Raw genomic sequence first — 21,606 nt, forward strand, 5'->3', positions numbered from 1 at the left:
TGGATTTGGTTTCATTTTCATTTTCATTTTTTGTTGGCCAAAAACAAAAACAAAACAAAAAAATGTGAACGACTGTCAATTCAATCTGTCTATTTTTATCATTATATTGGGCCAAATTGGACACGCAAATGTTTTTTTTTTTTTTGTTGAAATGAAAATGAAGGCCACTTTAAAATGTTTATTACTGTTGCCATTGCTACTACTTTTGAAAGACAAAACAAGAGATCATATCTGTATCGAATTATTATTGCGATTTTTTTTTTGGAATTTGAAATGGATCAAAAAAAAAATTCAAAAAGATTTTTTCCGCTTTTTTTTGAAAAATGACGAGTGGACAACAACAACGACAATCGCTAAAATGAGAAATGGTAATATTTTTCAAGTGATCATCCATCGTCGATCAATCGATGGATCGATCCGATGAACAAAACAACAACAACAAAAAAGTCCAGGTGGCCCATTTTCATCATCATCATCATCATCAAAATAACCCTTTTGTTTGGATCGATCAATGATTGTTTCAACAAAAAAAAATTCCTACTACTAATCGATAATTGTGAAGAGGGGAATCCTTTTATATTCCACCACTACTACCGCAAAAACATGAATTACTAATACAATGTGAATAAGTAAACGACTATGATGACAAATTACACATTGTTTGTAATGTTTGATAATGGTAAATATATTACAAATCGGTCCCATAGATCGTCGTTATCATCATTAATCATCGTATCATCATGTGATGGTGGGTGATTGTAGTAGTAGGCAAATGAATTTCTGGAACCAAAGAATAATTATTATTGTGGAACATGTGTGTGTGTGTGTGTGTAGGGGCCACATGAATGCATTGATTTTGATGAAGAATTCAAACATTTTGGATACAACCAAACAAATATAAACAAATAGCAATAATAATTATTATCATCATTTTTTTTTGTCCATAAAAATGAATGAAAAATTGTGAGTAGTGAACATGCATGCAGATGTCATGATCTAAAAAGAGATGGAGAAAGGATTGCAGCATGATTCAAACACAAAAAACAAAAACAAAAATAAAAAAAAAATTTATTCAAATAGATTCGATTCATTTATTCATTTCATATTTCGTTTTTTTTACATATTTCTAACATTATTATTAATTGTTTTTATATGCAAATCATCAACATGGAGCATCATCATCATCGTCGAATGACTATCCCTTTGGATTCTTTCACTTTTTTTTTTGTTTTGTTTCTTCTCCATTTGGAATCGTCACCATGCATACATCTGTCCTCATGTTTGTTTTTTTTTCATTTGTTGCTGTTGTGTCGTTTGCATCCTAAATGAATGATTCGTGTGTATGCAAAATAGGAAAAACGATTGAATTTACTTTCATTTTCTCGTCTAGAATATTCATTGTGACAATAATAACTGAAAACTAGAATGGAAAAACATGTTTTTTAGTTATTAACAACAACAACAACAACAACAACAACAACAAATGAATCATCCATAAATGTATGGATATCGGAAAACATATCGGAAAACAAAACAGGAAAAAAAAGTTGAATATGGAGAAACCTATCAACTGAATGGTGATAAATTCAGGGATTTTGGATGTTTTTTTTTCCACAATATTGGCACATATTGATGATTTGATTTGTTTGTTGTGTGAATTGAATATTTTCAATCAAAATTTATTGAATTTTTTTTTTGATTTTTTAAAAAATTTATTTTTTTTTTCATTTATTGATCTGCAAATGGAAAAAATTGTGTGTGTTCCATTTTTTTCGCATTTGTTTGATTGTTCTCGAATCCTAGTTTTCCATTATTGTACACACACAACAACAGAGCGTTTTTTTTCGTTGGGAATTCCTGGCGAGTTTTTCCATTTGATCCATTTTTTTGGATTTAATTTAATTTTTTTTTTTTTGTCAATTGAAAATGCCAATTTTCGAATGAAAGCAATCAATTTTTTGTTCGCAAATCCACATCATATTACCAACAATGAATTTTTTTTTCAAAAAAAAAATGAAATTTTCAACAAAAAAAAATTCATCAGATTTAATTATGAATTTCATTCAGATCAAAGAAAAAAAAACTAGAAAATTTTTCAAATATGCTGCTGTTTGCTGCTTCTTTCCCACTAGACACCCACCACCACTTCCCTCTCTTCTTCATCATTCTCTTTTCTCTCTACTTTATGATGATGGATTTTCAGTCAATTCTTTAATACGTTTATATGCAGCTTCAACAGCGGATGATATGCCTGATGGAAAATCATCTTTATCCAATACATGTATACCATATATGGCTGGTCCACTTGGCGATGCAAATGTATCACGTAAATCGCTTGGATTTTTACCAGATACCAACAATGATACTGATGCTGATCGTAATGCATCGGCAGCTATTTTTGTTGCTTTCAATTTGTTTAATCCTTTTTTAAATGCACCATCCGATATTGCCGTAAGGAAATAATAACAAAATGCCGAACCACAGCCAGCCAATGCACAAGCAATGTCCATTTGATTTTCTGGTGTAAAATCAAATCTTGCTATCGGTGTTAATAATTCACGAATAATTTGTGCACAATATTTTGAATCTAAATCAACATCTAATGATCCATAACCTTGTCCATAGCCAACTGAATGATTCAACATAATACGATGCATTTCAAGCTGATATTTATCCGGATGGTCAGGATTCAACAATGTTTTCTTAATATCATTCAATGTAACACCACCAATCAATGATAATATATAAAGTGGATGTCGTTGATTTGGAATGAAATTCGTTGTCAATGCCATTGGTCTTAGGCCACCATGTGCATAACATTGACGAATTGCATTACCATGAATGCAAAGAAATACAACATCACAATCCATTTTGCCAAATATATCATAATTACGTTTAGTGACCGTACAGCCAAGCTGTTTAAAATGATCATGATTTTTACCAGTTTTTGATGCAATATAAATTTGTTTAGCCGGTACACTGGCTGATATTTTTTAAAATGGGAAAAAAATTAATTAAATTTAAATTTGAATGATTGAAATATTTCACCACCAACTTACAATGCTCAATTAAACCTTTCACAATCATTTCGGTCATTTTACCGGCACCAATGAAACCGATACGACAATTTTGTTTGGTAACTTTTTCACCTTTACGACGTTTAGCTCCTGATCCTGGTTTTGAACCTTGACTTGATCCAGAAGTTTTTTTCTCCTTTTGTGTTGATTTGTCTTGTTTACCACCGGCGGCCTCTTGTTCATCAGCTCCTCCTTCGGCTTCATCCGCTTCATCATTTACATCTTTTTGACTTTCCGATTCCAAAGATTTTTTTGAACTTTTACCCTCAACACCTTGTTGCTGTTCATCTTTATCGGCTGATGGCTGTTGTTGTTCCAACGATGGACTTTCTTTTTCACCATTTTGTTCTGCAGGTTTTTCCGTTGTTGATTTTTCACCAGTAACGGATTTTTCTGCATCTTTTTTTTCCGATGTTTCAACACCGGATTTTTGTGCAGTTTGAGATTTTTCCGCATTATCATCAGCTGCTTCTTCTTTTTTATTCGAAACACTTGAACTTTGTTCAGACATTTTCACACACTTTTTTTCTTGTGACAAAAACAAAATTCAAAATAAAATATCAAATAGAAACTTTTTTACTTTACTCTTGGGTTGGTCGATTGAAAAACAGGCGAAATAAACGAAACAACAACAAAAAAAAAAATACACAAAATCAAAAAATTAGTGATTCTAAACCATGAAATGGTTAGGGATTTTTATATAGAATTGGCAGCTATTATTATGATTCAAAAATCGATCGAATTGTAATGATTGAATTTTCTAATGAAAAAAAAAATTCTAAACAAAATCGAATTTTGGAATTTGGCCATTTCAAACGTTTTTTTTTTTTTTTGGTTGTTGTTGTACCAACGATTTTAACCCTTATTTTTTTGTGGCAATAACAATAATCTTCATTATCATTTAGATTGAAAATTAGACAAAAAAAACAAATTTTTTTTTTTTCTCTCTCTCTCTCTCTCGTCCAACTGTCAATCATAATCATATCCCGACTGGTGTGGTGTGAAATGATCAGCAAATTGAATGGAAAAATCACCCTGAAGCGGCCTAGTTTGTTTTTTTACCTACCCCATTATATCATCATCATCATCATCAGGATAAATAAACAAAATAAAAAACATTACACACACACACATACATGTCAATCAAAATCAACAAAAATTGGTCTAATGTTCGAATACAATATATGGACGGGTTATTATTTCTGGTCTGGATTTCATATTTTTTTTCTCGAATTTAACCATAATAAATTACAAAAACAACAACAACAACAACAACAACAACATTATGTTCATTATATAATATAAGAATCCATTAACAGCAATAATCTTGTTTTCATACACGAAAAGAATATTCTAATGTAAATTAGATACACGCGTGTAAATGGTTTATAAAAAGAAACATCTTTTGTGTGTGTACATGTGTTGCGTTTTTTTTTAACAAATTATTCCAATTTATCCGCAACCCTTAAGGCCATAAAATCATATAGTGATGGTGGTGGTGGTGGTTTTTCTATTTTTGGAAAAAAAAGTTTTCATTCAAAAAAAACGAGAGAGAGAGAAAAACTTGAAAAAAGAATCGGTTATTTTTCATCACCCACAATATCAATTGCCCATTACATTTACAATGTTTTGTTGTTGTTCACTAGTAGTAGTACAAATGTCATCATCAATTTTCATTTTCATTATCTTGAATCGAAAATAGACAATAATTTTTTCGTTCCAGGGATCAATTTCATCACATGTATGGTATTTCTATCCAGGGACAAAATTGACACTCAATCATTCACACACACACACACACGGGGATGTTGACACCGTATATCTATGTGTGTGTGTGTGTGTCAGTGTGCGTGGAATTAGATACACCTGCGTCTGTGACCGGAATGGAACAAGTTGTGACCAAAAAAAAAAAAAAAAAATTGTTTAAACAAAACAAAAAAAAATGATAGTTTATTTTTCTGAAAAATTTTTGTCCGTGATTCATTAAATGAATCTGAATCTATCTATTTATAATCCAGTTAAACAGTGTTGCTGTTATATTCGGGTTTCATCACCATCAACAACAATATTGCACAGAATAAAATGTCAACATTATCTCTCTCTATCTCTCTTTAAAATGGGCAAAGATTGATCTTTTTTTTTCGCCTGTATAATTTAGTCCGAGAATGACCTCCACTTATACACACACACACACACACACAGATACGGATTTCAGACCATATTAAACTACTACTGCTAATATATATACTCGAGAGACTGGAAAAAAAATTGGCAGGTTCCAAACTATATTTATGTAGAAAATTGACCAATTTGACTTTCAAATTTTTTTTTGCTGTTTGTTTATTTTAATTTCATGTGATGGTGATTTAAATTCAAATCAAAAGCAGAATGCAGAATGAAAATAAATTTACTTTTAATGTTCCAGGATCTGACTCAAACACACATACACATACACACACACAGGCACACAAATGTTAAATTGTCCATTGTCCATTGGACATTAATGAATAAATTTTGAAAAAGAATCTTCATTTATTTATTGATCTGAATATATCTGTGATTAATTTATCGTTTTTTTTTTGGTTTTGGTTTTTGTTTTTTATTCATTTTTTATTAAATATTTTGTTTCCGTTGATAATAATGATACTGGCTGATTTTGATGACTACTACCAACAATAACCGGCGTATCGGTAAACCAACCAAATTCACCTTTTGTTGCTGAATATGCGCCCATATCTAACCATGATGATGTTGGATCAACATTGTTGTCCTGTTTCTGTTCTTCATGATGATGATTTTTTGTTCGTTTCTGTTGTTGTCGTTGTTGTTGATGTTGATGATTAGCAGCTGGTGTTGTTGCTGCTGTAGCCAAAATTGATTTAGATTGATTATTTTTTTGATTATCTGATTGCGTGTTATAAATTTTTTGCTGCTGTTGACTTGCACTTGTTTCAAATGAATCTTGATAATCATTTGAACCACCACCACCGCTACCACCATCAACATTGCCTTGATCAATACCGATTGTCATGAATAAATTCTTTGTTTCCGGCTCCATTTCATATTGATAATTTGGCTGTTGTTGTTGATAATGATAATTATTTTGATATTGATATGAATGATCAACAGCAGGTGCAACTCTTATAGATGTTGTCAATTCTTTTGAACGTGATTCTTTACCATTTTCATGATTGAAATCAACCCAATTTGAAAAACGTTTCTGTGGCCATCGTCTTTGTAATATTTGTGGCTGTGTATTAAACATTGTTGCTGCCGACGTTGTTGTATATGCTTCAATCGGTAATTGTTGATGTGGATGTTGTTGTTGTTGTTGTTGTTGATGATGATGATGATTGTTATGATATGGAGTTGGATCAAAACTCATTGATATCGATGGTAATTCGATCGGTGTTTGTGATGATTCTTGTGGTTGAAAAAAATGTTGTGGTTGTGATAATGGATGATGATTAAATGAATGATGACTATTAATATGATGATATGATGATGGCAAACGATAACGATTTGTCATTGATGACGCTGGTGATGAACGATAATTATTAAATTGTGTATTAAATGGTGAAAATTGATATGGTGATGTTGCTTTCATTACCGGTGCTGATTCTACTTCATAAACATCATCATCCGATGTTTGTAAACTACTACGTAACATATGTCCACGCATATGTGCTTGATCTTTAGCTACTTGAAATGCTTGAAATGGATGCCTAATTGTTGCCTGTTCCTGTTGTTTCAATATTGTTGCATAATGTAAATCACGTTCCGGTGTTTTAATCATATATCGATGATTTTGACTCATCATCGGTGATGTTAATGGATTCGATAACATTGTTAACAGATTACGATTATCTGGTAAAAATTCCGAATAAAATTGACTATTCGGATATGATGATGCTGATGATGATGATGATGATGATGATGTTTCATAACCGGGTGATGTAAGCGAAAAATTTGGATCAAGTTGAAATTTATCCAATTGAAAATTACGTCGATATAGACCACCACCAACACCACCACCAACAATTCCACTACGATAATTATTACGTATTCGTGATGCTGAATGTAGATAGATATTATTATTGAAAATTAATGTGGCCAATAAAAAAAATTTTAAAAAATTTTGGCCATCAACAATAATGATGTACATGATGATTTTTGAAATTGAAAATTGGTGATGTAAAAAAAAAATAAACAAAATTCGTTGATGAATATTTCAGACAAAAAAAAAACTACAATTCACTAATTTGATTAGAAAATTTTTAAAAATACACACACATACGCACACACAAACAAATTTTGTTGTTGTCAAATTCGATAATCAATACATATCGAATACACATTGACTAATGAGAATGAGTTTCTGTGTGTGTGTGTCTGATGTTCTGATGTGAAACTGGTTCAATTTTCAACAACAAAAAAAAATTGTCAAAAAAAACAATCATCATTGATGACAATACAGACTCTTTTTTTTCCTACCCGAAAATGAACGATATTCTCTTTTCATTTTCACCAATCAAAAAAAAAAAAAAAAATCTCAATGAACTTAGTGATTTCTTTTCCATTTCGTTGTGATTTCTCTCACACTTTTTTTTCTTACTCAACCCGTTTTTTTTTATTTCATCCCCATTTATAAAAGAGTCGGACCATATACTATGTCAATTTGGAGTGAAAATTTAAAAAAAAACATAGAAAGAAACGGGAATGATTAATGTCATCACTATTGTCGTCATTGTCATTTTTTTTGTCTGTAGAAACAAACTAAACAAAAGAAAAATTTTTCTTGGTTCTGTGATAACCAGTTTCTTTTTTTTTTTTGCTCATATCTAAAGAGAAAAAACAAAATTTGGTCAATCAATAATAAACTTATTGAACACACACACACACACACACACATATAATGGTCAAGCAATTGTGTGATTGAACCGTGAACAAAACGATGAACAACCGTTCGTCATCATTGTCATTCAATTATTTTATCCGATTATTTTTTTTTTGCTGTCGTTGCCGGTGACGATGATTGAACCAAATAATTGGAAAACAATCAATGGATATATCGCTTTTTCCATTCCATATAAACAATGGAATGATCTATGAATAGCAAAAAAAAAAGATCGTAGTAGTCATCAATACAAACACCTATTTTGATCATCATCATATATTGAAGATTGATCGGAGAAAAGTGATTGTATCCAAAAATATCTTCCAACTGGCCAATATATTCTCAATTTTTCAACTTTTCTAATCGCCACCTTCTTTATACCAGCCATCATCGCACAAACAACAACGAAAAAAAAACTGGATCAAAATCAATTGATTGCTTCAAAAAAAAACAAAACTAAAAAAAAAAATTGGATCAAAAATTCGAAATCAAAAAAACACAATTGAACCGAAAATACTTTCTCTTTTCATTTTTGAATCATTAATAATGATGAATGAAAAAAAAATGAAAACAATTGTGTTTGTGTGTGTGTGTGATCAATTCTTATGATCAAAACAAAAAAAACAATCAAATCAAATCAAATCCAATCCAATCAATTTTTTTTCATTCCTTTAGGCATTCTTTTCAATTTTTTTTCTTCAGATTGATTTAATTAATCTTTTGCTGTCGCTTTCACTAGTTTTTCATTGTTTCCATTTCAAATTAATCGATTTTTTGGCTTTTCAATACGAGAATGTTTTTTTTTCATTATTGGGTCACCCCACTCGTTTGAACAACAACAAAAAAAATTCTCATTCACAAGAGAAAAAAATCTCTGTGTTTGTTTGTTTGTTTGTTTTTCAGAGTTCATGATCTTTAATATCTTGAATTTTTGATGATGGTGGTGATAGTGGTGGTGGAACCTGAGTTTAATTTTTTTTTCTATCTAGTCATTTTCAATCATGTGGTGTTCAGGTCAGAAGAAAACTTTCATCTTTTTACATTGAATGAATGAATGAATGAACGAGAATTTTTTAGAACAGAAAAATTTTCACCTTTTGAATGACATTTTTTTCCATTGTTGTTGTTGTTGTTGTTGTTTATTTAGTTCAATTTTTTTCTCCATTCATATTTTCACAGCATTGTGTTTGATCGTTGATGTTGTTGTTGTTGTTGTTGTTTTACAACGACAACAGCGATAAAAATCAAAAAAAAAAATTTCCGGAAATAAATTTATGTATTCACTAATGATTTGATTTAAACAAACAGAAAACAAAGACAAATTAGCCAAGAAAAAAACGGTACAGAGTAGATGGAAAGGTTGTATATTGGATCATGGTCGATTATTATCATCATCATCATCATTTCATTTCAATGGTGAAATATGAATGGATTTATATATTTTTTCCCAATTAACCAAGTCAACCTGAACGTAAAATTCAAACGCTAATTATATCAATGATTAATATCAGTTAAATACGCTGATGATATCGTTTTTTTTCCGCCGTTAAAATGATAATTGCAACAACAACAACAACAACAACAACAACAACAACAAAAGTCAATTATTTCTATTTGGAGAACTAAAAATAAACTATTTTTTCCATCCAAAAAAATAATGATTTGCATTGAAATTGGATGATCAGCAATGATTACAAGGCACAGTGAATTACTATTTTTTTTTTTCATCTTCTACTACACAGGTGAATCAAAATGCAATAACCAATAGAGGTTGTTGATTGTTCCAGAAAAAAAAAATAAAAACAGTAGCAGCAGAAACGATAAAAAAAATCACATAAAACACTAAATTGGCAAGTTTTTTGTTGTTGTTGTTTTTTTTTTTAATGTCATCGTGTCGATGCTTGTTGTTGTGAGTTGATTTGATTTTTTTTTCTCACACCATCACACAAATGTCACAGACATGTGTGCGAATGAAAATCACGGTTTCAATTTAGCAAATGATGATGATGACGATGATTATCGCTAACTATCATTAATTCATTTTCATTATTATATTGCTGTTACAATTATGTCGTTGTTGTCGTTGATAACTTTTAAAGTATACACTTGAAACTTGTCGATATTTTTTTTTTACGTGACGATCATGATGGTGGCACGCGAATGACAATTACACACATGTATAGACATTATGAACAAGGGTCAATATCTCTCTCTCTCTCTCTCTCTCTCTCTGTTTGTGTTCGTGTGTGTGATTAGAATATGTAATTAAAATCGTCACATATAGACAATGAATGAATGATTTTGAATAATAATCATCATCGTCATCATCAACATTTTTTTTCATTTAATTTTCAATTTTTTTCCTTTTTTCTGCTACTAATTGATTGAATATGATTGCGGAGAATTAATCCCAAAAAAAGTCTGCTACTGATGGTCACCGTGGTGATAATATAATAAGAATTCAAAGAATTCTTGATTCTGGAAAATCAGCATCACCAGGAATGTTTTTGTCGTTGTTGTTGTCTGTTTTTTTTTTTAATTACATTCTGTTTGTTGTTTTTTCTCATTTTTCATTTCATTGATTTGATTGATTGTTATAGTTAGGTTTTTATACCTGTCATTATGGTGTGTGTGTGTGTGATGAAAATTATTCAGCATCCTCTCTCATCACCATCATCATCAGTATTCGTATTACATAAATATCATTTTCATATTATTCATATGGCGTTTTTTTTTATTTCATCGATAGTGAAAAACAAAAAGTACACAGATGTGTGTAATATTGCAGCAGGTTATCGATTACCACCACCACCACCATCACCGTCAACACCACCATTATCATCAAATTTGTTTTATTCTCTGGTTGGCTTTTTAAATTTTTTTTTTTTTTTTTTTTTTGAAAAAAAAGTAAAAGTTTTTTTTTGATCGCTCGGTTTGTCATCATCATCATCATCATCACCGTGATCATGATAATCACTTTGTCTCTTTTGTATTGAATTTAAATGCGTTTTTTTTTTGTTTTGTTTTGTTTCGAACTAACTCGGTCCCCATTATCCACATGTTCAAATCACATTTCACTCTCTCTCTCTCTCTTCCATTGGTTTTGGATCGATTTTTGGAACCTTTTGTTATTATTATTGGTTTGAATGAATGAATGAATGAAAAAAAAATGTAAATTAATCAAATTTATTCAGGCGTGATGAGTAGTATACTATAGTGTATGTGTTTGATGATTGCACAATTGGCCAAACCACGAATATGATGATAATATATGTGATATGGACCGTAGTAGTAGTGGTAATCATCGATGAACAACAACGAAAAAAAAAATGGCCAGCAACTTTTATTTATCAACAACAACGACTATATGATCAAATCGAATAAATTTCAAAATTGACAAAAATCAAATTTTTTTTTCACCAAAAAGGTTGATACCTTGTGTTGTTTCATTTATGTTGCATAAAATAAAAAACGAAACATTTGGTTGGTTTCGATGAAAATGAAAAGCGAAAAGCGAAAAGCAAAAAAATTTCAAATTCAAATGATAAATTATATTAATTCACCCCGATCATTATCATCATCATCATCATTATAACCATACAATTTTTGAATATATTCAGCAAGCAAGCAAAAAAAAAAAAAATTTTTTGTTTCGATTGATTGAACATTTTATTCATTCAATTCAATTCAATGAGTAAATGAATGAATGAATCGAATGGGTTTCTTTTCAGCCATTGATTTTGCCCTTTTTTTCCATTTTCCACTGTTTTTTTTTTTGTTTTGTTTTTTGTTTCACGGGTTTATTATCACTGTCAAAAGGTATTCAAATTATCATTATCATTTCATTTGGAGAATATCCAAATGAATTCTTTTTTTTTGATTCTTTTGGTTCTGGTTGTTGTTGTTGTTGCTGTTGTTGTTTGACATATGATTAATATTTCTTTCTCTGGTTTCATACACGTGGTCGGCGTTAAAAAACGCAATCATGCAAAACTTGGTGTTTCATTTTTATTTGATTCTGATCAAGAGAATGGGAGAAAAAAAACAACAACAACAACAACAGTAATAACCAGAATGATGATGATGATGATAATCACAAAGTAGCACCTGTCATTGTTATTTGTTTCCAACACCAACCAACCAACCAACCAGTGTAGAATGAATGAATGGATAAATGTTATGTTAGCAACAACAGCAACAACAACAACAGCGGCAAAAAGTCAATTTGTTTGTTGTTTTTTTTATGGGGCAACAAATGTTGTTGTGTTTAGTTGTGAATATTGAACACAAAATCAAGAAAAAAAAACAACAGCAATAAATCGAATGAATCAAATCAGAATGGGGGGAGAAACAGAATAAAAAATGGCCACAAATCCAACTGTTAAATGGCATTGGCCATTAATTATTATCACTATCGTTTTTTGTTCCACTGAGGTTTTAAGTTGATAATGATGATGATGATGATATTATACACACATTAAAGTCCAAATTATTTAATGGACTCTACAAGAAAACTATCAATGATTATCAAAGTCTATAAATCAGCCGGATTTCTATTATTTTTTTTTTTTTTAGTTTCATTCATTCATAGAATTTTTCATATATGCAAAATTAATCGACCAAAAATCCATGATTTCCACATCTTCCAAATGTTCATTTTTCTTTTCATTTAAATAAATAAATGAATCAACCATGATGGTGATGATGTTTTTTTTCATTTCATTAATTCACTTTTGATCATTCATAATCAATTCTGGTAGCATTGTTTGGTTGATTGGTTTAGTATTGCTGCTGATGTGGCCAGTGATGGTGGTCATCGTTATTATCACCATCATTAACCCGAAAACACGAATCATTAATTATCATAATCTTGTTATGATGATGATGATGGAAAAATAACCACTGGTTAATCTTATTTGATTCTGGACATCAAAAAAAAAAAAAATATTTGTCACGCAAACTAATCATAATCCAATGTCTAGTGAATTCATCATAAATTTAAGTTTGTAATGACCAAATTTTTGTTGTTGTTGTTGAACATTTGGTATACCATTTGGCAATCATAGATAGATGGATAGATAGATAAATAAAAACCAAATAATAATGGCGGTCATTAGTTTTGACCAATATTGATTCATCATTATAAAATGACCTTTTTTTTGTTGCTACAAAAAAAATGATGATGATTGTCACAATTGTTTGACCTTAACCACTAAACAAAAAAAAACTAGAAAAACAACAATGATCCATAACCATTTGATAATCATTGTTGCGTATCAACAGAAAATTTTTTTTTCCTTTTTCATATTTTTTTTCTGATGAACACGTGGTGAACACACATAGACACAAAATTATTATTACAATTGCTAATTGGTCTCGTGTCTCGATTTACCTTTTTTTTTGGATCGATTTTTTTTTTTTTTTTGGTTGTATTTGTCAAATTCATCATTATTCGTGTATATAACCAAACAAACAAACAAACAAACAATGAACACGTGCACGCACACGCAAATAAATTCACCATCAATGATGATAATCATCATCATAATGATAATTTCAGTGATTTTTTTGACAGGTACACCTGGTGATTGTATAACGGTACCTGATGATGATGATGATGATGATGATGATTACAATATACACACAGTGGTGGTTTGGTTAATTTATGGTTACATAATAATAATTTCTAGTTCACCTGTGTGTGTGGGTGTTTGTGTGTGGTTATTATTTGTTTTTTGTTTTGTTTTATTTTATCACCAATGGTTACCTTGGAAGAATAGTACAATATTCACTTGAAAAAAAAATAAATCCACGACAATTTCAAGACAAGAAAAACAACAACAACTTTCTTGACAAACAGATGGCGTACCTGAAATTTGAATTTTTTGTTTTTAATTTTGTTTGAAAATTTTTAAATGCGGAAACGTTTTTTTTTGTTATTGCTGCAGCAAAAAAAAAGTAAATGAATCACAAACACAGAAAAGTTCAACATTTTTTTTTTTTTTGGCCACCATATGTGCAACAAATAAACGGTACGTGTATGCAATATATATATGTTCATATATATTATGTACATTCATGCGTAATGTCAAATACACGGAAAATCTGTCCGATTCTTGAATATTTGTTGTCATTCATCCGATTCATTCGATTCGATGATTCTGATTTGTTTTTTTTTTGTTTTTTTTTTGAAAATTTTAACTTTTCTTTTCAAAAATAATAATTGAATTTAACTGTAGTTTAAAAAATTTCATTTCAAAAAAAATTGAATTGAAATGAAAAACTTCAATTCACGCCTTGATGGACAACAATCATCATCATTGTGTTGTGTGTATCAGTTAGCTTTTTTTTCAACTTTTTTTGTTCTGGTGATTTGATTGAATATGCTGACATTTTGATGTTTTTTTCCCTTGATGATTTCATTTTCATGTATGGTTGACGATTCTTTTCTATTTTTTTTTCTCTACGATTGGATTAAAAGCATTAGCGACAACACTTTTTTTCTGATCAATTCTGACCGATTCCAGACATGCACTCACACTCAGACACATATTGTTGGTTCGATTTCGTATCGATTCTTTTCCGTTATTGGCCAATCATCTTCTAGGCACCAAAAATAAAATAAAATAGGGTCTATATATAATAAATGTCCACACACACAAACGCACAAACATTTTTTTCCTGTTCCACGATATAGGATCATTTTGTTTGGATCACTCTATGGTTAGGATTCTGCGCCCAAAATAAAAAAAAATTCTGTATGATGATTTGACGCCCATTTTCAACATACACCAGAATCGTAGAATTTTCTTTTTGGTTTCTTATTTCAAATTTGTTTGTTTATTTTATTTAGAATAAAAAAAATAAATAATGAACATTTAACAGATGAATTCAAGAATCAAGAATTTCAAAGTGTGTGTGTGTGTTCACAACTAAATAGAGATAGTTCAGGTTATTGTTGTAATTCTTTTTCTGTAAATAAATTACAAATGTTGGAATATTTTCTCTTGAATGTATGAATGAATGAATGATAATGAGACAAAAAAAAATTATCGATGAAAACAATTGAATAATGAATGAGGTTGTTGTTGGATTTTAAATTTTTTTCTTCTTCTTCTTGATTTCTCCATAGTAAATGAAATGTAAAATGATTTTCCACGATGATGAATATCACACTCTCACATGTTAAGGAACTTTCTTTTTTCTTTTTTTTGATTCAACGCCATCTTCGATTACCATTACGCATTGATGATGATGATGACGATGATGGATCATTTTGTCTTTCATTGTTTTGATCATCATTATTATTATTATTATTTGGTTGACGACGATTATTATGATGATGATTATCCATAAATGGACGCATACCTTCAAAAAATTCAAATGATACAGGTTGATTTGGATTCGGTTGCTGTTGTCGTAAACGTTCTAATTGTTCATTCATTTGTACACGTTCATTTTGTCGTTGATAATAGCGGCGAAGACGTTCCGAATAACGGCGATCCAATTCTTCTTGTTCACGTAATTCACGAAACCAATCATTATCTGGTGCAAATTGTCGCCGATGTGTTGCAGCACGATTACTACTACTATTATCATTGCTACTACTTTGATTAATACTGTTATGATTACCGATATTACTACCACCACGAGAACCAGCACCACCAGCACCACCACCACCACCACCACTATGATCACCATTACCATTAGTAAAATTATCTCTACGTCTACTATGTGATTGGCGCCAACTTGTTGTTGATGGCGTTGGTGTTGTTATTCCACCTCTTTCATTTCCAAATACCGTATTATTTTCATGTTGATTATTATAATAATAATGATGATGATGATGATTTGATTGATTATTTGAATCCTGATTATTATTATTATTGCTACGTCTATTATTATTGATCATATTGATGCTACTACCAATGAAACTGTTGCTATTTCTATTACTGTTGATGCCGCCGCCGTTGCTGCTGCTATGATTTCTTCTACTGTTGTTGTTGTTGCTTCTGCTGCCAGTATCAATCGTTCTACAAGATCTTTGTTGTTGTTGTTGTTGATAATGGTGATTTGCATCATACTGATCTTTATATAATAATCAAATCAAATTATTATTAATCAGTCAATCATCATAAAGATTATAGAAAAATAAAAAAGAAAAAAATCGATTGATCAATCGCGTTGATCGATATTTCTATTTTTTATTTACCTCTATTGGCCATTGATCTGGGGCCAAATTTGATATGTAGAAAGAATAAAATACTTTTGATTACTGCATTACTATACACACACACACGAACAAACACGGAAATGAAAAGTTTTTTTTTAATTTTTTTGAATTTTTTAAAATCCAATGATGATTGAATTCAGTGTATTTTTTTTTTTTTTGGCTAGATTCTGTTGTCGTTGATGATGGTGAATGAAAAAGACAACAACTACAACAAAAAAAAAACTGTCTCTGTGTTTATTCAAGTTAGGTTTTTGTCCGTTGATGAACACATTGTATGCATTTTGTTTGATCAATAATAATTGATTGATGATTATCGTTTGATTTGAATAATAACGTTGATGATTTTGTTGTTGTTGTTGCTGCTGCTACTGCTGCTGCTGTCATGATGTTTTTGATGATGATGATGATATGCATAAGAATTTGTTCGTTTTCAATGTTTAACATTGTTTTACATCAACAAATAGGTAATGGAATGGAAAATCTTTTTTTTTTCGATGATGCTGATGATCAAAATGAAAGAAACAAAAAAGAAAAGAGAAAAAAAAAGAAATTAATAATTCCAACAACAACAACAACAACAATATTAAGTGTAAGAACAACAAAACAAAAAAAAGTCACCATAAACAACCACCACCACCATCACCGCCACCACCACCACAACAACAACAACACCAATAATCATTAATGATGATGATGATGATAAACAAATTGACAAAACATCAAAATGAAAACCAAACCAAACCATAAATAATCGACATTTTTTTTTTTTTTGAAGAAATGATAATGATATGATGATGATAGTAGCATGTGTGTGTGTGTGTGTATGACATTTCTTTCTCTATTTCATTAAAATAAACGACATTTTGATGGATGTTATCAAAGACAAACATTTATGGATCATGGTTCTTCCTCATTATTATCATCATCATCGATACAATCAAATAATCATTCATTAGTAGTAGTAGTAGTAGTAGTGGTGGTGGTGATCGTGGTGGTGGTTGATAATGATGAAAATAAATAAATAAATTATATTTAAAATAAAACTCAATCAAAATCAAATTAATGGTAACGGTAATCAAAAAAAAAAAAATTTTTTTTTTGTTTCGTTTCCATGAATCATTTTTCTCTCGCTCACTTTTTTCTCTAATTCATCAGAATCATGGATGATAATCACGATGTTTTGTTTGTTTTTTTTTTGTTGATAACCACACTTGATGATGGACTTATATGTCAAAGTTTAAATTGATTCATTCACTACACGGATACACATATATAGATTGTCACCAGACATTTTTTTTTGTTCTTTGATTGATCAATTAATTAATTGATTAATTATCTGCAAAAAAAAGGTGAAACAGAAAAAAAATCTGTGTGTTTTGATGATGATGTCTAAAAAAAACAGTCTTGAACACAAAGACAGAAATTTTTTTGTTATTCAAAATATAATCATTTGATGACCTTCGACCGGCCAATGAAGAATAAGTAAATGGTTACCACCACCGCCACCACCACCATCGCCAATAATAACAACAACAACATGAATGAATGAATGACAAATAAAGACTATGACGACGACAGAAATGTGTGTTGTTGTTGTTGTATTCGTTAAGATTTTTTTTTTAGGGAAAAAAAAGAAAAGAAAAAATTCGAAGGTTCCTTATATTCAGGCCATGTTTTTTTTGTGTGTATAATACCCCAATACATTTACCATAACACACACACACACACACAAAAACATGGAGAATAGAAAAGCGTCACCAATTTATTTTTTATTTTTTTGGTTGTACACACACACACACGGAAAATAAAATGCGAAAATCTTCGTTTTTTTTAAACCATTCGATAATGATATATGTAAAACTACCACATTGAACATTTACAACAACAACAACAACAACGACGACGACGACGACAACAACAACAACAACAGCAGCAATACTGGTTATAGTTTTTTTTTTGTAGCAATCCAACATACTAAACTACTAACCAGAAAAATAAAAACGCGGGAAGAAACATTGAAGAAAACAAAACAAAACAAAACAGAAACAGAAAATCTTTATATTTTCAAAGTTTGTTGTTGTTGTTGTTGTTTAGGCCAAAAATGATTGTTGGTTGTGTGTCTGAGTGTGGATTTTTTTTTGCTTTGAAGATTTCTAAAGATTGAATAAAAAAACACGTTACTTTTATAAATAAACAACTGTTGATGATGATGATGAAAACACGCGGTAAAAAAAAATAAAATAAAAACAGCAGCAACGAGAAGAAATAAAACATTTACCCGAAAACAAAATCGAAAGAAAAATCTCTGGTTTGTTTGCTTGTGTGTGTGTGTTGGTTGGTTGGTTGGTTGGTTGGTGGAATGAAAAACAAAACAGAAGAAAAAATTCACATCACATAATTAATTAATTAATGATTTGAAATGATGATGATGATGATGAAAATGAAGAAAACAATTTTTTATAACCGAAAATGGAAGATGATGTTTGTATTTGAAGAATAAACGTTAGTTTTATTTTTATTCTTAAAGAGACCACTGGTTTGTGTGTGTGTGTGTGTGTGTGTTTGTGTGTTGGTGTATGAAGATTTTGAATGAAAATGATTGAAATTTTGTTCTTTTTTTTCCTATGTCCAATTTCTGTCTGTGTGTGTGTGTGTTTGACGAACGAAGAACGACGACGATGATGATGATGATGATCAGTCAGATGAAGAAGAAGAAGAAGAAGAAGAAGAAGAAAAACGAAAACTACAACATATCTATAGCCTAGTGAAAAAAGAAAATATTAGTTTCAATGGCCAGGTTTTTTCTTCTTTTTTTTCTATTTAATGGTTGTTGATTATCGTTTTTTCTTTTTTTTTCGGCTTTTGGTTGTGTTGTTGTTGTTGTTTTTCTTCGCTTTGTTGGTTGATTTTGGTTCTGTGTATTATTTGTATTCGGGTGTGTGTGTTTTTTTTTCTTGCTGTATTATATGTATGGGTAATATTGGTTGGTTTTTTTCTTCTCATTTTTTTTTTTGGCTTTCGATTAATGATCAACCGAAAAAGCTTTCTTTCTTGGCCATGTGTGTTTGAGATGGTTTAATGACTTTAACAGCAGCAACAACAACAACAACAACAAAAACATGCCATTTTCATCATCATCATCATCATCATTCAAATTCTTTCTTGTTGTTGTTGTTGGCCAAGTGTTTTTGCAAATTTTCAACAACAACAACAAAAAGAAAGAATAAATATATAATTTTGCCCCTTGTGTGTGTGTGTGTGTGAATTAGAGATTAAAAATGTTGTTATTGTTTTCATCGTTGATGTTGTTGTTGATGATTAAAAAAAAAAAATTTCATTTCCAAGAAAAAAAAAATTCGTTGTTGATGGTTTAATGTCGATAATGATGATGATGATGATGATGAGAATGATGTTAAATGTTCAAATAAATTGAAATTGGTCAATAAATATTGACAAAAAAAAAACAAAATTTATTGATTGAAATTATCGATAGTTATTGATGATGATGATGATGATTATTGTTGCCAACATGATTGAAATTGATTTTTTTTTGTTTTTTTTTTTTGATATTCATCAAATGAATGAATGAATGATGATGATTACAATAAATATAAATAATCTGAAAGAATTGAAAAGAATTTTGTTGTTGTTGTTGTTGTTGTTCAACAACTATCGACAATAAAAGAAATGAATAAAAAAAAGAGGCGATCAATTGATTTTTGTTATTTTTTTCTAGTTTGAAATGAGAATAATTCAATGCTGATGATGATGATGATGATGATGATGGTCATCATCATTTGATGATTTTGCCATTTAGAAAATGTAATGAAAGGGTCATTCAAATTTTTCTTTTTCTTCTTCTTCTACTTTTTTTTGTTAATTCAAGAATAAAATGAAAATTTCATTAAATCAATAATTATGGCACCAAATTATTATGATTATAAATTTTTTTTTTTTAGTTTTTATTCGGCCATTAATAGTAGTAATAATGGAGATATAATAAATAATAATAAATTGATTTATTATTTATCATATATATAGCCATCAATCGATTGATGGACGATCGATTATCGACATCTCCGCCTACACGTGTTCAGATTCAGTTTTTTTTCATTTAATTTTTGGCTAGTTTTTATTATGGAAATTATTTTTTCAATTTTTTTTTATGCTTTTGCTTTACATCATCATCATCATCATCATCAAGCAAAAAAAAAATATCATTTCAAAATTGAATGATCAAAAAAAAAAAAAAAAAAATTTATCCAGGTTTTTTATTTCAGAAAAAAAAATTAATGATAATGATGATGATGATGATTAAAATAAAACAAAAAGGCTCTAGGGTAAATTTTTGTAATTTTTTTTTCTTTGGCTGTCTTCTTCAAATACTTTTTCTTCTTAGGTAATTTTTTTTCCATAATGTATTTATATATACACTATTAGTGTATTAAATGAAGTGATTTTTTTTCGTTTTTTTTCGCTCGTAAAAGAAAAAAAAACGAAAAAATCTCCCTGGGTTTATTGGATATGTATGATGATGATGATTTTCATCGTCTTTGAAAATGATTATGGTGATGATAATGATTAGCAATCCATACTGTATATGTGTGTGTGTGTGTTTGGCTTTTTTTTTAATCAATTTTTTTTGTTTCTACATTGCTTTCATTACCTTTTTTTTTCTTCCATTTTCTGCGGATACTAATACTACAACTACTCCTCCTACTTTCTCTATCCATTTATTTTTATTTTCTTCTCCTTCTTCTTCTTCGTATTAATTAATTGCATTCAAGTGCAAAATCATTATAAGTTTTGTTTTCTACTTTATGTTTTGGAACAAACATTCTTTAAGATAATATAAGGGCATACACCGATATTCGAAAAAAAAGCAATAGGGTGAGACACAGATGAAAATCAGTCTGAAAATCAAGATCATGATCATGATAATGATGATGATGATGATGATGATGAACAAGGAACATTTTTTTTTATTTTCGGTTTATAAATTGCAAGTTTTTGAGCCTGAATGATGAAAATTAAATAAAACAACATCATCATCATCATCATCATCATGTGATATGATGTTGTTATTATGTATAAAAAAAATAAAAATCAATGTCTCATATATCAATGTTTAGTAATGGATCATCATCATCATCATCAAATGTTAAATGAAATGGCAGAAAAATGCATGCACACAGAGGGAGAGAAACAGACACTTTTTGGAACAAATTTTCTTTTTCTCCATATCGATAATGATCATGCAATTTTTTTTTCACACATGTCATGTGTGTGTGTGTCCATAACGAAGTAAGAAAAAAAATTGAAGAAAAAAGAACAAAAAAAATTTTTTTTTTTTTTTTATTGAATGGAAATTCACCAAACCGTAATGAATATTAATCTAA

At 29.7% G+C, this 21,606-nt stretch overlaps 3 protein-coding genes across 4 annotated transcripts; all 3 read right to left on the minus strand.

The window, feature by feature from the left end:
• Positions 1 to 2,025: 2,025 nt before the first annotated feature.
• On the minus strand, positions 2,026 to 3,719 carry LOC124491387 (pyrroline-5-carboxylate reductase 3). 2 transcript variants are annotated; one of them, XM_047054018.2, is made up of 2 exons: positions 3,060 to 3,719; positions 2,026 to 2,983 (listed from the first exon to the last, which is right to left on the minus strand). In XM_047054018.2, the coding sequence occupies exons 1-2, from the start codon at positions 3,586 to 3,588 to the stop codon at positions 2,184 to 2,186; spliced, it is 1,329 nt and encodes a 442-aa protein (XP_046909974.2). In that variant the 5' UTR covers positions 3,589 to 3,719; the 3' UTR covers positions 2,026 to 2,183. The 2 variants fall into 2 exon arrangements, with proteins under 2 accessions (XP_046909974.2, XP_075591285.1); XM_075735170.1 differs by having other exon boundaries at positions 2,026 to 2,979; positions 3,056 to 3,713.
• Positions 3,720 to 5,654: 1,935 nt separating this feature from the next.
• Positions 5,655 to 7,461, minus strand: LOC124491739 (uncharacterized). The gene has a single exon (XM_047054435.2). The coding sequence runs from the start codon at positions 7,240 to 7,242 to the stop codon at positions 5,677 to 5,679; it is 1,566 nt and encodes a 521-aa protein (XP_046910391.2). The 5' UTR covers positions 7,243 to 7,461; the 3' UTR covers positions 5,655 to 5,676.
• Positions 7,462 to 14,894: 7,433 nt separating this feature from the next.
• LOC124491631 (uncharacterized) lies at positions 14,895 to 16,915 on the minus strand. Its single transcript, XM_047054309.2, has 3 exons — positions 16,826 to 16,915; positions 16,187 to 16,707; positions 14,895 to 16,062 (listed from the first exon to the last, which is right to left on the minus strand). The coding sequence occupies exons 2-3, from the start codon at positions 16,197 to 16,199 to the stop codon at positions 15,191 to 15,193; spliced, it is 885 nt and encodes a 294-aa protein (XP_046910265.2). The 5' UTR covers positions 16,200 to 16,707; positions 16,826 to 16,915; the 3' UTR covers positions 14,895 to 15,190.
• Positions 16,916 to 21,606: the final 4,691 nt, after the last annotated feature.

Source organism: Dermatophagoides farinae, chromosome 1 (genome assembly GCF_024713945.1).
Source record: "Dermatophagoides farinae isolate YC_2012a chromosome 1, ASM2471394v1, whole genome shotgun sequence".
Lineage (NCBI taxonomy): Eukaryota > Metazoa > Arthropoda > Arachnida > Sarcoptiformes > Pyroglyphidae > Dermatophagoides > Dermatophagoides farinae.

What these genes read in the sequence shown, in the direction of transcription:
- LOC124491387 (XM_047054018.2), bottom strand. Translation starts at nt 3,588, where the DNA reads ATGTCTGAACAAAGTTCAAGTGTTTCGAATAAAAAAGAAGAAGCAGCT. An exon ending in GAAAGGTTTAATTGAGCATT is followed by an intron (nt 2,984 to 3,059) that starts GTAAGTTGGTGG and finishes AAAAAATATCAG; the next exon opens with CCAGTGTACCGGCTAAACAA.
- LOC124491739 (XM_047054435.2), bottom strand. Translation starts at nt 7,242, where the DNA reads ATGTACATCATTATTGTTGATGGCCAAAATTTTTTAAAATTTTTTTTA.